General features: G+C 44.8%; 1 protein-coding gene across 1 annotated transcript in view; it reads left to right on the plus strand.

The window, feature by feature from the left end:
- Window positions 1-13,445, plus strand: part of musk (muscle, skeletal, receptor tyrosine kinase) — a 75,353-nt gene that overhangs the window by 25,888 nt on the left and 36,020 nt on the right. The window contains exons 9-14 of the mRNA XM_065017144.1: window positions 946-1,209; window positions 1,647-1,828; window positions 3,570-3,593; window positions 3,951-4,039; window positions 11,331-11,490; window positions 12,784-12,961. Coding sequence (XP_064873216.1) covers window positions 946-1,209; window positions 1,647-1,828; window positions 3,570-3,593; window positions 3,951-4,039; window positions 11,331-11,490; window positions 12,784-12,961 — 897 coding nt within the window. The remainder of the gene's footprint in view (window positions 1-945; window positions 1,210-1,646; window positions 1,829-3,569; window positions 3,594-3,950; window positions 4,040-11,330; window positions 11,491-12,783; window positions 12,962-13,445) is intronic.

Below are 13,445 nucleotides of genomic sequence, written 5' to 3' on the forward strand. Positions count from 1 at the left end.
GATACAGGTTGTATAGGGTACAGGTTGTATAGGGTACAGGTTGTATAGGGTACAGGTTGTATAGGGTACAGGTTGTATAGGGTACAGGTTGTATAGGATCCAGGTTGTATAGGATACAGGTTGTATAGGGTACAGGTTGTATAGGGTACAGGTTGTATAGGGTACAGGTTGTATAGGGTACAGGTTGTATAGGGTACAGGTTGTATAGGGTACAGGTTGTATGCACCAATTTGTAAGTCGCTCTGGATAAGAGCGTCTGCTAAATGACTTAAATGTAAATGTAAATGTTGTATAGGGTACAGGTTGTATAGGGTACAGGTTGTATAGGATACAGGTTGTATAGGGTACAGGTTGTATAGGGTACAGGTTGTATAGGGTACCGGTTGTATAGGGTACAGGTTGTATAGGGTACCGGTTGTATAGGGTACAGGTTGTATAGGGTACAGGTTGTATAGGATCCAGGTTGTATAGGGTACCGGTTGTATAGGGTACAGGTTGTATAGGGTACCGGTTGTATAGGGTACAGGTTGTATAGGGTACCGGTTGTATAGGGTACCGGTTGTATAGGGTACAGGTTGTATAGGATACAGGTTGTATAGGGTACCGGTTGTATAGGGTACAGGTTGTATAGGGTACAGGTTGTATAGGGTACAGGTTGTATAGGATACAGGTTGTATAGGGTACAGGTTGTATATGGTGTTCGTTGTACTGATAAAAATATTTTTTATAAAACTCATTTCAAATACTTAAAAAAAAAACCTGGTTTAAATGCATGATTGTATTTGAGTGATTGAATTTTAGGATTTCAAATATTTATCCACTTTTCTTTTGAAATGAATAATATCAAAACAATTAGTAACAAATGTCTTTGTTGAAATACCCTAAAAGTATTTGAACCCTGGTGTGATGTGATACAGTTTATAATATGTTGTCTCTTTGTTCCAGGCTGTATAAAGGCAGTGGGGGTTATTGTGGTGCGTACCGTGGTAATGTGTGTCGGGACATGTTAAGGAGCGATGCCCTGGTCTTCTTTAACTCCTCCCTCAACGACCCCGAGGACACACAGGAGTTCATGGTTCAGAGCGCCTGGGCTGATCTCGACAGACTGGGTATGCTCTGTAGCCCTGCCGCCCACTCCCTGCTCTGTCATCTCTCCTTCCAGGACTGCATCCCTTCTGGCCTGGGACCTGTTCCTAAACCAATCTGCAGGTAATCCTTCTGGCCTGGGACCTGTTCCTAAACCAATCTGCAGGGAACCCTACAGGAAGTGTACACAAATGTGTGTCATAGACAACACGCTCATTCAATAACATTGCAGTTGAAATGCATCCCAATGTAACTGCTTCATGATCTAGGAAAGTCATCCTTGTGTATAGCACATAGCCCACATTCTGCACACAGATGGCTGTCGGCTTTGGGATCGTCTGTAACATGTTGTCATGGTTGGATACAGTGTATTTTCTTACAATGTTTGATTACAGTGAATATTGGATGACGTTTCTCTAGCACGGTAAGGTAAAGAAATGGTACAGTCCAGGGCCTACGTAAAACACACATATGTGTTTTGGGTTTGGGATCTTCTGGCCACAGCCAACAATGACAGCATCAACAGTATTGGTTGCTGTTTCTCTACTGTGTTACTCCAGGGAGCACTGTCTGGCGGTGAAGGAGCTCTACTGTCGTAAGGAGTGGCCCCTGATGGTAGGGAACTCCCATAAAGGCCAGTACTCCTCTGGCTCCTCCGGCCTCTCTATCCCCATGCCTGACTGTATGGCTCTGCCCTCACAACACACAACACCAGGAGCCTGCACACCCATCCCCTTTGTCGGTAAGATATACTGAAACATGGTGTCCCAAATGGAACCCAAATCCATTTAGTGCAATACTTTATCCAGAGCCCTATGGGCCTAACCGTAGCCCTAACTTACTGTACCGTAGCCCCAACTTACTGTACCGTAGCCCTAACTTACTGTACCGTAGCACTAACTTACTGTACCGTAGCCCTAACTTACTGTACCGTAGCCCTAACTTACTGTACCATAGCCCTAACTTACTGTACCTTAGCCCTAACTTACTGTACTGTAGCCCTAACTTACTGTACCGTAGCCCTAACTTACTGTACCTTAGCCCTAACTTACTGTACCGTAGCCCTAACTTACTGTACCGTAGCCCTAACTTACTGTACCTTAGCCCTAACTTACTGTACCGTAGCCCTAACTTACTGTACCTCTAACCTTAGCCCTAACTTACTGTACTGTAGCCCTAACTAACTGTACCGTAGCCCTGACTTACTGTACCTTAGCCCAAACTTACTGTACCGTAGCCCCAACTTACTGTACCGTAGCCCCAACTTACTGTACCGTAGCCCTAACTTACTGTACCGTAGCCCAAACTTACTGTATCGTAGCCCTAACTTACTGTGCCGTAGTTCTAACTTACTGTACCTCTAACCGTAGCCCTAACTTACTGTACTGTAGCCCTAACTTACTGTACCTTAGCCCTAACTTACTGTAACGTAACACTAACTTACTGTACCATAGCCCTAACTTAGTGTACCATAGCCCTAACTTACTGTACCGTAGCCCCAACTTACTTTACCGTAGCCCTAACTTACTGTACCGTAGCACTAACTTACTGTACCTCTAACCTTAGCCCTAACTTACTGTACTGTAGCCCTAACTAACTGTACCGTAGCCCTGACTTACTGTACCTTAGCCCAAACGTACTGTACCGTAGCCCCAACTTACAGTACCGTAGCCCTAACTTACAGTACCTCTAACCGTAGCCCTAACTTACTGTACCTCTAACCGTAGCCCTAACTTACTGTACCTCTAACCGTAGCCCTGACTTACTCTACCGTAGCCCCAACTTACTGTACCGTAGCCCTAACTTACAGTACCTCTAACCGTAGCCCTAACTTACTGTACCTCTAACCGTAGCCCTAACTTACTGTACCTCTAACCGTAGCCCTAACTTACTGTACCTCTAACCGTAGCCCTAGCTTACTCTACCGTAGCCCTAACTTACTGTACCATAGCCTTAACTTACTGTACCATAGCCCTAACTTACTGTACCTTAGCCCTAACTTACTGTACTTCTAACCTTAGCACTGACTTACTGTACCTCTAACCATAGCCCTAACTTACAGTACCTTAACCCTAACTTACTGTCCCTCTAACCTTAGCCCTAACTTACTGTACCGTAGCCCTAACTTACTGTACCATAGCCCTAACTTACTGTACCATAGCCCTAACTTACTGTACCGTAGCCCTAACTTACTGTACCATAGCCCTAACTAACTGTACCGTAGCCCTGACTTACTGTACCTTAGCCCAAACGTACTGTACCGTAGCCCCAACTTACTGTACCATAGCCCTAACTTACTGTACTGTAGCCCTAACCTTAGCTCTGTCCTCAGCTTCCTAATACGAATATACTCTCTAATACTAATCTACTCTCTAATACTAGTATTTTCTCTAATATTAATCTACTCTCTAACGCTAGTATATACTCTAATACTTTTCTATACTCTAATATTCATGATTTTTCTCAAACACTCTGTCTTTTAGATATAAAGAAAGATCAAGTCACAAGTAAGTTTAGTTTCATGTCTTTTATCTTTTATCTGAGTTCTAAGAATTATACTTTGTAAATAGAATACAGTGGGGCAAAAAAGTATTTAGTCAGCCAATTGTGCAAGTTCTCCTACTTAAAAAGATGAGTAGAGGCCTGTAATTTCCATCATAGGTACACTTTAACTATGACAGACAAAATGAGAAAAAAATCCAGAAAATCACATTGTAGGATTTTTTATGAATTTATTTGCAAATTACAGTGGAAAATTTGCCCCACTGTATGTAAAAAAAAGTGTTAATGTATTCTTTTTCAAACGTTATACACAATACTACATTTCTTACTTGCAGTCTAATAATGATGATTTGTCTGAACAGCAACGTGTTACAATGACAAAGGAAGGTTCTACCAAGGACCAGTCAACATCACCGGCTCTGGTATCCCCTGTCAGAAGTGGAGCCAACAGGTAAATCACTTTAATGGTTCATAAATTAAATACAAATTCTTAGAGATAGCCCGCCTTTTTTAAATGTTCAGCTAAAATGACACCCAAATCTAACTGCCTATAGCCCAGGCCCTGAAGCAAGGATATGTATATTCATGGTACCATTTTAAAAGAAACACGTTGAAGTTTGTGGAAATGTGAATTGAATGTAAGAGGATATAACACAATAGTTCTGGTAGAAGAAAATACAAAGTAAAAAACAAAAGTAATTTTTCTACCACTATTGTTGAAATGCAACAGAATGGTCCGTGATTCTCTCTGGTTGTAATTCCGATGGTGTCCACAAGATGGCAGCAATGCATGTGCAAAGTTTCAGACGGATAACTTGAAGTATGAGCGAACTACATGACATTTAGTGTGAAGTCACCCAGGCACATTTGGGCAAATCATTTGCATTCATGTTACATTTTTCTGCAAGATTATCGCCAAATCTGTATACTTGGACTTTGATTTAGCTTTTCCGGTATTAGTAGCCATATTATAAGTTCAACATTTGCAAAACAAACAGTTTTTATAACTTCATAACTCTGAATATTCTTATAATTTTTTTTGTCCAAACGGAAAAGGCATGCTGTCGCACAAGGTTAGCAGCTACAGTACCGGATACTCCCGTAAAGCCCAGCTCATTGGCTATCTAGCTAGATTTGTTTAACCCCAATTGGTGCTTATTTGACAAAGTCGATCAAACCGGCTGCGTGCCATGAAGGCGTCGCTCTCTGATCAAATTTTTCTCAGGCTGTCACCTGCAAAATCAGTTCTGTTATACTCACAGACAATATTTTTACAGTTTTGGAAACTTTAGAGTGTTTTCTATCCTAAACTGTCAATTATATGCATATTCTAGCATCTTGTCCTGACAAAATATCCCGTTTGCTACGGGAATTTTTTTTTCTCCAAAAATGAAAATACTGCCCCCTAGTCACAACATTAAAAACAAACTGTTATTCACAATGGCGGTCTTATATATACATTTTTTTATTCCAGTCCCCGTCCCCGCAGGAGGCCTTTTGCCTTTTGGTAGACCGTGAATAAGAGTTTGTTTATAAATGACTTGCCTAGATATATATATATATATATATATATATATAAAAAGATAAAACACACATGACGACAAGAAAGACAACACAACATAAAAAGAGACCTAGGACAAAAACATAGCATGGCAGCAACACATGACAACACAACATGGTAGCAACACAACATGGCAGCAGCACAACATGGTAGCAGCACAACATGGTAGCAGCACAACATGGTAGCAGCACAACATGGTAGCAGCACAACATGGCAGCTGCACAACATGGTAGCATCACAACATGGCAGCAGCACAACATGGCAGCAGCACAACATGGCAGCAGCACAACATGGTAGCAGCACAACATGGCAGCTGCACAACATGGTACAAACATTATTGGGCACAGACAACAGCACAAAGGGCAAGAAGGTAGAGACAATAAAGCAGCCACAACTGCCAGGAAGATGATTGAGCCTTGGACCCCAGCCCTCACAACCATAAAAGGGCAATGGGTTCAATAACTGTTTCAAGTATTTTTAAGATCCTGATTGGTCGAATGTTGTGTTCCTTTTGATTGCATAGAAGAAGACGCTTCTTGCCTTGCCTCTCAGATCGTTCACAGCCTTATGGAAATTACCTGTGTTTAGAGGTCTGATGTTTAGGCCGAGGTCGTTTGTGTGCTCTAGGGCAACGGTGTCTAGATGGAATTTGTATTTGTGGTCCTGGCGACTGGACTTTTTTTGGAACACCATTATTTTGGTCTTACTGAGATTTACTGTCAGGGCCCAGGTCAGACAGAATCTGTGCAGAATATCTAGGTGCTGCTGTAGGCCCTCCTTGGTTGGTGACAGAAGCACCAGATCATCAGCAAACAGTAGACATTCAATTTCAGATTCTAGTCGGATGCTGCAGACTGTTCTAGTGATCTCATCAATGTGTTGATGTATAGAGTTGAAGTCAGAAGTTTACGTACACCTTAGCCAAATACATTTAAACTCAGTTTTTCACAATTCCTGACATTTAATCCTAGTAAAAATTCCCTGTTTTAGGTTAGTTAGGATCACCACTTTATTTTAAGAATGTGAAATGTCAGAATAAGAGTAGAGTGATTTATTTCTGCTTTTATTTCTTTCATCACATTCCCAGTGGGTCAGAAGTTTACATAAACTCAATTAGTACTTGGTACTTGGTAGCATTGCCTTTAAATTGTTTAACTCGGGTCAAACGTTTCAGGTAGCCTTCCACAAGCTTCCCACAATAAGTTGGGTGAATTTTGGCCCATTGCTCCTGACAGAACTAGTGTGACTGAGTCAGGTTTGTAGGCCTCCTTGCTCGCACACAATTTTTCAGTTTGTCCTACATATTTTCTATGGGATTGAGGTCAGGGCTTTGTGATGGCCACTGCAATACCTTGACTTTGTTGTCCTTAAGCCATTTTGCCACAACTTTGGAAGAATGCTTGGGGTCATTGTCCATTTGGAAGACCCATTGCGATCAAGCTTTAACTTCCTGACTGATGTCTTGAGATGTTGCTCCAAAATATCCACATAATTTCCTCCTCATGATGCCATCTATTTTGTGAAGTGCACCAGTCCCTCCTGCAGCAAAGCACCCCCACAACATGATGCTGCCACCCCTGTGCTTCACAGTTGGGATGGTGTTCTTCGGCTTGCAAGCGTCCCCCTTTTTCCTCCAAACATAACGATGGTCATTATGGCCAAACAGTTCTATTTTTGTTTCATCAGACCAGAGGACATTTATCCAAAAAGTACAATCGTTGTCGTTGCGATGTGCATATGTGTGACTTTCATGTTGATGCCGTCTTTGCGGGAGTGGCATAGCTGATCTTAGGGGGCCTAAATGGGGTGTGGGCGTGGGTTGTCTTGGGGGGGTGTTGATTGGGTTGAGGTGTGGATGTGGCTGGTGGGGCAGTGGTCTGGATGTAGGTCCTCTCGTCGTGGGTCCTCTATGTGTAGGTCCGGGGGGTCTGGGCGGGTGTCTGTGGCTCCCTTTAGGGTCCGGGCGAAGGTGGGCACTGCTGCTTTGTATAGGTGGATCTGGTGGTAAAGGCTGTTCAAGTCCAGGGTGGAGCGGTGGACCAGGTAGACATCTTGTTTTGAGTCACGGGAAATACTTGCATTTAACTTATCATTCAGTCCTTATAAATTTAAATACACTGCTCCAAAAAATAAAGGGAACACTAAAATAACACATTCTAGATCTGAATGAATGAAATATTCTTATTAAATATTTTTTTCTTTACATAGTTGAATGTGCTGACAACAAAATCACACAAAAAATATCAATGGAAATCTAATTTATCAACCCATGGAGGTGTGGATTTGGAGTCACACTCAACATTAAAGTGGAAAACCACACTACAGGCTGATCCAACTTTGATGTAATGTCCTTAAAACAAGTCTTGCATTAGGAGGAACCCAGGGACAACCGCACCAGCATATGGTCTCACAAGGGGTCTGAGGATCTCATCTCGGTACCTAATGGCAGTCAGACTACCTCTGGGAGCACATGGAGGGCTGTGCGGCCCCCCAAAGAAATGGCACCCCACACCATGACTGACCCACCGCCAAACCGGTCATGCTGGAGGATGTTGCAGGCAGCAGAACATTCTCCACAGCGTCTCCAGACTCTGTCACATATGTCACGTGCTCAGTGTGAACCTGCTTTCATCTGTGAAGAGCACAGGGCGCCAGTGGCGAATTTGCCAATCTTGGTGTTCTCTGGCAAATGCCAAACGTCCTGCACGGTGTTGGGCTGTAAGCACAACCCCCACCTGTGGACTTCGGGCCCTCATACCACCCTCATGGAGTCTGACCATTTGAGCAGACACATGCACATTTGTGGCCTGCTGGAGGTCATTTTGCAGGGCTCTGGCAGTGCTCCTCCTGCTCCTCCTTGCACAAAGGCGGAGGTAGCGGTCCTGCTGCTGGGTTGTTGCCCTCCTACGGCCTCCTTCACGTCTCCTGATGTACTGGCCTGTCTCCTGGTAGCGCCTCCATGCTCTGGACACTACGCTGACAGACACAGCAAACCTTCTTGCCACAGCTCGCATTGATGTGCCATCCTGGATGAGCTGCACTACCTGAGCCACTTGTGTGGGTTGTAGACTACGTCTCATGCTACCACTAGAGTGAAAGCACCGCCAGCATTCAAAAGTGACCAAAACATCAGCCAGGAAGCATAGGAACTGAGAAGTGGTCTGTGGTTACCACCTGCAGAACCACCTGCAGAACCACTCCTTTATTGGGGGTGTCTTGCTAATTGCCTATAATTTCCACCTGTTGTCTAATTAATGTTAATGTTTTTTGAGCAGTGTAGTATACGTTTATATGTATATCATTGTAATATTTTTTTGTTCTTGGCTTTAAAAGTAGCTTCAGACTAAACACGACTCACTCAGGTCCAGATTGGATGGTTCAGGTTAAAATCAAATCAAATGTTATTTGTCACATACACATGGTTAGCAGATGTTAATGCGAGTGTAGCGAAATGCTTGTGCTTCTAGTTCCGACAATGCAGTAATAACCAACAAGTAATCTAGCTAACAATTCCAAAACTACTACCTTATAGACACAAGTGTAAGGGGATAAGAATATGTACATAAAGATATATGAGTGAGTGATGGTACAGAGCGGCATAGGCAAGATACAGTAGATGGTATTGAGTGCAGTATATGCAGTATATACATATGAGATGAGTATGTAAACAAAGTGGCATAGTTAAAGTGGCTAGTGATACATGTATTACATAAAGATGCAGTAGATGATATAGAGTACAGTATATACATATACATATGAGATGAATAATGTAGGGTATGTAAACATTATATTAGGTAGCATTGTTTAAAGTGGCTAGTGATATATTTTACATCATTTCCCATCAATTCCCATTATTAAAGTGGCTGGAGTTGAGTCAGTGTGTTGGCAGCAGCCACTCAATGTTAGTGGTGGCTGTTTAACAGTCTGATGGCCTTGAGATAGAAGCTGTTTTTCAGTCTCTCGGTCCCAGCTTTGATGCACCTGTACTGACCTCGCCTTCTGGATGATAGTGGGGTGAACAGGCAGTGGCTCGGGTGGTTGTTGTCCTTGATGATCTTTATGGCCTTCCTGTGACATCGGGTGGTGTAGGTGTCCTGGAGGGCAGGTAGTTTAACCCCGGTGATGCGTTGTGCAGACCTCACTACCCTCTGGAGAGCCTTACGGTTGTGGGCGGAGCAGTTGCCGTACCAGGCGGTGATACAGCCCGACAGGATGCTCTCGATTGTGCATCTGTAGAAGTTTGTGAGTGCTTTTGGTGACGAGCCAAATTTCTTCAGCCTCCTGAGGTTGAAGAGGCGCTGCTGCGCCTTCTTCACGATGCTGTCTGTGTGGGTGGACCAATTCAGTTTGTCTGTGATGTGTACGCCGAGGAACTTAAAACTTACTACCCTCTCCACTACTGTTCCATCAATGTGGATAGGGGGGTGTTCCCTCTGCTGTTTCCTGAAGTCCACAATCATCTCCTTAGTTTTGTTGACGTTGAGTGTGAGGTTATTTTCCTGACACCACACTCCGAGGGCCCTCACCTCCTCCCTGTAGGCCGTCTCATCGTTGTTGGTAATCAAGCCTACCACTGTTGTGTCGTCCACAAACTTGATGATTGAGTTGGAGGCGTGCGTGGCCACGCAGTCGTGGGTGAACAGGGAGTACAGGAGAGGGCTCAGAACGCACCCTTGTGGGGCCCCAGTGTTGAGGATCAGCGGGGTGGAAATGTTGTTGCCTACCCTCACCACCTGGGGGCGGCCCGTCAGGAAGTCCAGTACCCAGTTGCACAGGGCGGGGTCGAGACCCAGGGTCTCGAGCTTGATGACGAGCTTGGAGGGCACTATGGTGTTAAATGCCGAGCTGTAGTCGATGAACAGCATTCTCACATAGGTATTCCTCTTGTCCAGATGAGTTAGGGCAGTGTGCAGTGTGGTTGAGATTGCATCGTCTGTGGACCTATTTGGGCGGTAAGCAAATTGGAGTGGGTCTAGGGTGTCAGGTAGGGTGGAGGTGATATGGTCCTTGACTAGTCTCTCAAAGCACTTCATGATGAGGGAAGTTAGTGCTACGGGGCGGTAGTCGTTTAGCTCAGTTACCTTAGCTTTCTTGGGAACAGGAACAATGGTGGCCCTCTTGAAGCATGTGGGAACAACAGACTGGGATAGGGATTGATTGAATATGTCCGTAAGCACACCAGCCAGCTGGTCTGCGCATGCGCTGAGGGCGCGGCTGGGGATGCCGTCTGGGCCTGCAGCCTTGCGAGGGTTGACACGTTTAAATGTTTTCCTCATGTCGGCTGTAGTGAAGGAGAGTCCACATGTTTCAGTTGCGGGCCGTGTCAGTGGCACTGTATTGTCCTCAAAGCGGGCAAAAAAGTTAGTTAGTCTACCTGGGAGCAAGACATCCTGGTCCGTGACTGGGCTGGTTTTCTTTTTGTAATCCGTGATTGACTGTAGACCCTGCCACATACCTCTTGTGTCTGAGCCGTTGAATTGAGATTCTACTTTGTCTCTATACTGACGCTTAGCTTGTTTGATTGCCTTGCGGAGGGAATAGTTACACTGTTTGTATTCGGTCATGTTTCCGGTCACCTTGCCCTGATTAAAAGCAGTGGTTCTGGCTTTCAGTTTCACGCAAATGCTTTCATCAATCCACGGTTTCTGGTTTGGGAATGTTTTAATCGTTGCTATGGGACGACATCTTCAACGCACGTTCTAATGAACTCGCTCACCGAATCAGCGTATTCGTCAATGTTGTTGTCTGACGCAATACGAAACATATCCCAGTCCACGTGATGGAAGCAGTCTTGGAGTGTGGAATCAGATTGGTCGGACCAGCGTTGAACAGACCTCAGCGCGGGAGCTTCTTGTTTTAGTTTCTGTCTGTAGGCAGGGATCAACAAAATGGAGTCGTGGTCTGCTTTTCCGAAAGGAGGGCGGGGCAGGGCCTTATATGCGTTGCGGAAGTTAGAATAGCAGTGATCCAAGGTTTTTCCAGCCCTGGTTTCTGTTGTTTGTTTGCCAGAGCATTTGCTGTATATCTTGGACATAATACACTTTGGTAGTAGGAATTCTTCCTGGTGATTTTGTCCAAAATCAGGTTGCAGGTTGAGAGTTTTGATCTGGAGTGAAGGTTATGTTGAAGAATGCGAGAGATCATCTGCTCATGTCTCTCTCTCTGTCTCTCTCTGTCTCAGGGTCCCCACCTGCACCGTCTCAGTGTGGATGTATTATCAGAGCTGAGGAACGCACAGAGCTCGTGCCGGAACCCCGGAGGAGAAAATGAGAAGCCCTGGTGTTATACAACCAACCCCAACATCCGCTGGGAATACTGCAACATTCCCAAATGTGGAGAAGGTACATCCTTTGAAAACAAAGGTGCTATCTAGACCCTCAAAGGGTTCTTCGGTTGTCCCCACAGGAGAACCCTTGGAAGAACCCTTTTGGTTCCAGGTAGAACCCTATTGGGTTCCATGACGGTTCTACATGGAACCCAAAATAGTTATACCTGGAACCAAAAATGGTTCTGCCTCTAATTAAAAAAGGGTTCTCCTATGGGGACAGCTGAAGAACAATTTTTGGAACCATTTTTTCTAAGAGTGTAGGGATACTGCAGCTTTCCCAAATATGACTTCCAAAATACTTGGAGACCTGATCAGGAAGAATATGGGCCCTACCTACAGTGCATGGCTAGGGCCAAGGTGGTTTTCCTGTTCAGGTCTTGAGAAAAAGGGCAATTATTGAGCTACTAATTGAGGTAAGATCCATCTTGTGATGACAGCCTTGACTCTCTGTCCCCTCAGTGGGATTGAAGACTGTTGACTCTCTGTCCCCCCAGTGGTAGTGATGACTGTTGACTCTCTGTCCCCCCAGTGGTAGTGATGACTGTTGACTCTCTGTCCCCCCAGTGGTAGTGAAGACTGTTGACTCTGTCCCCCCAGTGGTAGTGAAGACTGTTGCCTCTCTGTCCCCCCAGTGGTAGTGAAGACTGTTGACTCTCTGTTCCCTCAGTAGTAGTGAAGACTGTTTGCCCCTCTGTCCCCCCAGTGGTAGTGATGACTGTTGACTCTCTGTCCCCTCAATAGTAGTGAAGACTGTTGACTCTGTCCCCCCAGTGGTAGTGAAGACTGTTGACTCTCTGTCCCCCCAGTGGTAGTGAAGACTGTTGCCTCTCTGTCCCCCCCCAGTGGTAGTGAAGACTGTTGCCTCTCTGTCCCCCCAGTGGTAGTGAAGACTGTTGCCTCTCTGTCCCCCCAGTGGTAGTGAAGACTGTTGCCTCTCTGTCCCCCCAGTGGTAGTGAAGACCGTTGCCTCTCTGTCCCCCAAGTGGTAGTGAAGACTGTTGCCTCTCTGTCCCCCCAGTGGTAGTGAAGACTTGTTGACTCTCTGTCCCCCCAGTAGTAGTGAAGTCTGTTGACTCTCTGTCCCCTCAATACTAGTGAAGACTGTTGACTCTGACTCTCTGTCCCCCCAGTAGTAGTGAAGTCTGTTGACTCTCTGTCCCCTCAATACTAGTGAAGACTGTTGACTCTCTGTCCCCCCAGTGGTAGTGAAGACTTGTTGACTCTCTGTCCCCTCAATACTAATGAAGACTGTTGACTCTCTGTCCCCTCAATACTAGTGAAGACTGTTGACTCTTTGTCCCCCCAGTGGTAGTGAAGACGGAGTCATCGTTCCCTCGCCAGAATCCTCCCCTCCTCCCTCCCTCCGTCTCTCCGGCCTACTCCATGATCATCATCATCTGTCTACTAGCAGCCTTCGCAGCCATAGCGTTCCTCATCGTCATCATGTGCAAGAGGAGGAGGAAGACATGGAAGAACCACAAGAAGTACGCAGCCAATATAGCAGAAGACATTCTGCAGACATTTCTTCAACAGTTAGTAATACACTTAGTAACACGCTTAGTAACACAGTTAGTAACACGCTAAGTAACACGCTTAGTAACACGCTTAGTAATACACTTAGTAACACGCTAAGTAACACGCTAAGTAACACAGTTAGTAATACACTTAGTAACACGCTAAGTAACACGCTTAGTAACACGCTTAGTAATACAGTTAGCGTGTTACTAAGTGTATTACTAACTGTGTTACTTAGCGTGTTACTTAGCGTGTTACTAAGTGTATTACTAACTGTGTTACTTAGCGTGTTACTTAGCGTGTTACTAAGTGTATTACTAACTGTGTTACTTAGCGTGTTACTAAGTGTGTTACTAAGTAACTAAGCGTGTTACTAAGTGTATTACTAACTGTGTTACTTAGCGTGTTACTTAGCGTGTTACTAAGTGTATTACTAACTGTGTTACTTAGCGT

This window comes from Oncorhynchus nerka, linkage group LG4 (assembly GCF_034236695.1).
Source record: "Oncorhynchus nerka isolate Pitt River linkage group LG4, Oner_Uvic_2.0, whole genome shotgun sequence".
Classification (NCBI taxonomy): Eukaryota; Metazoa; Chordata; class Actinopteri; order Salmoniformes; family Salmonidae; genus Oncorhynchus; species Oncorhynchus nerka.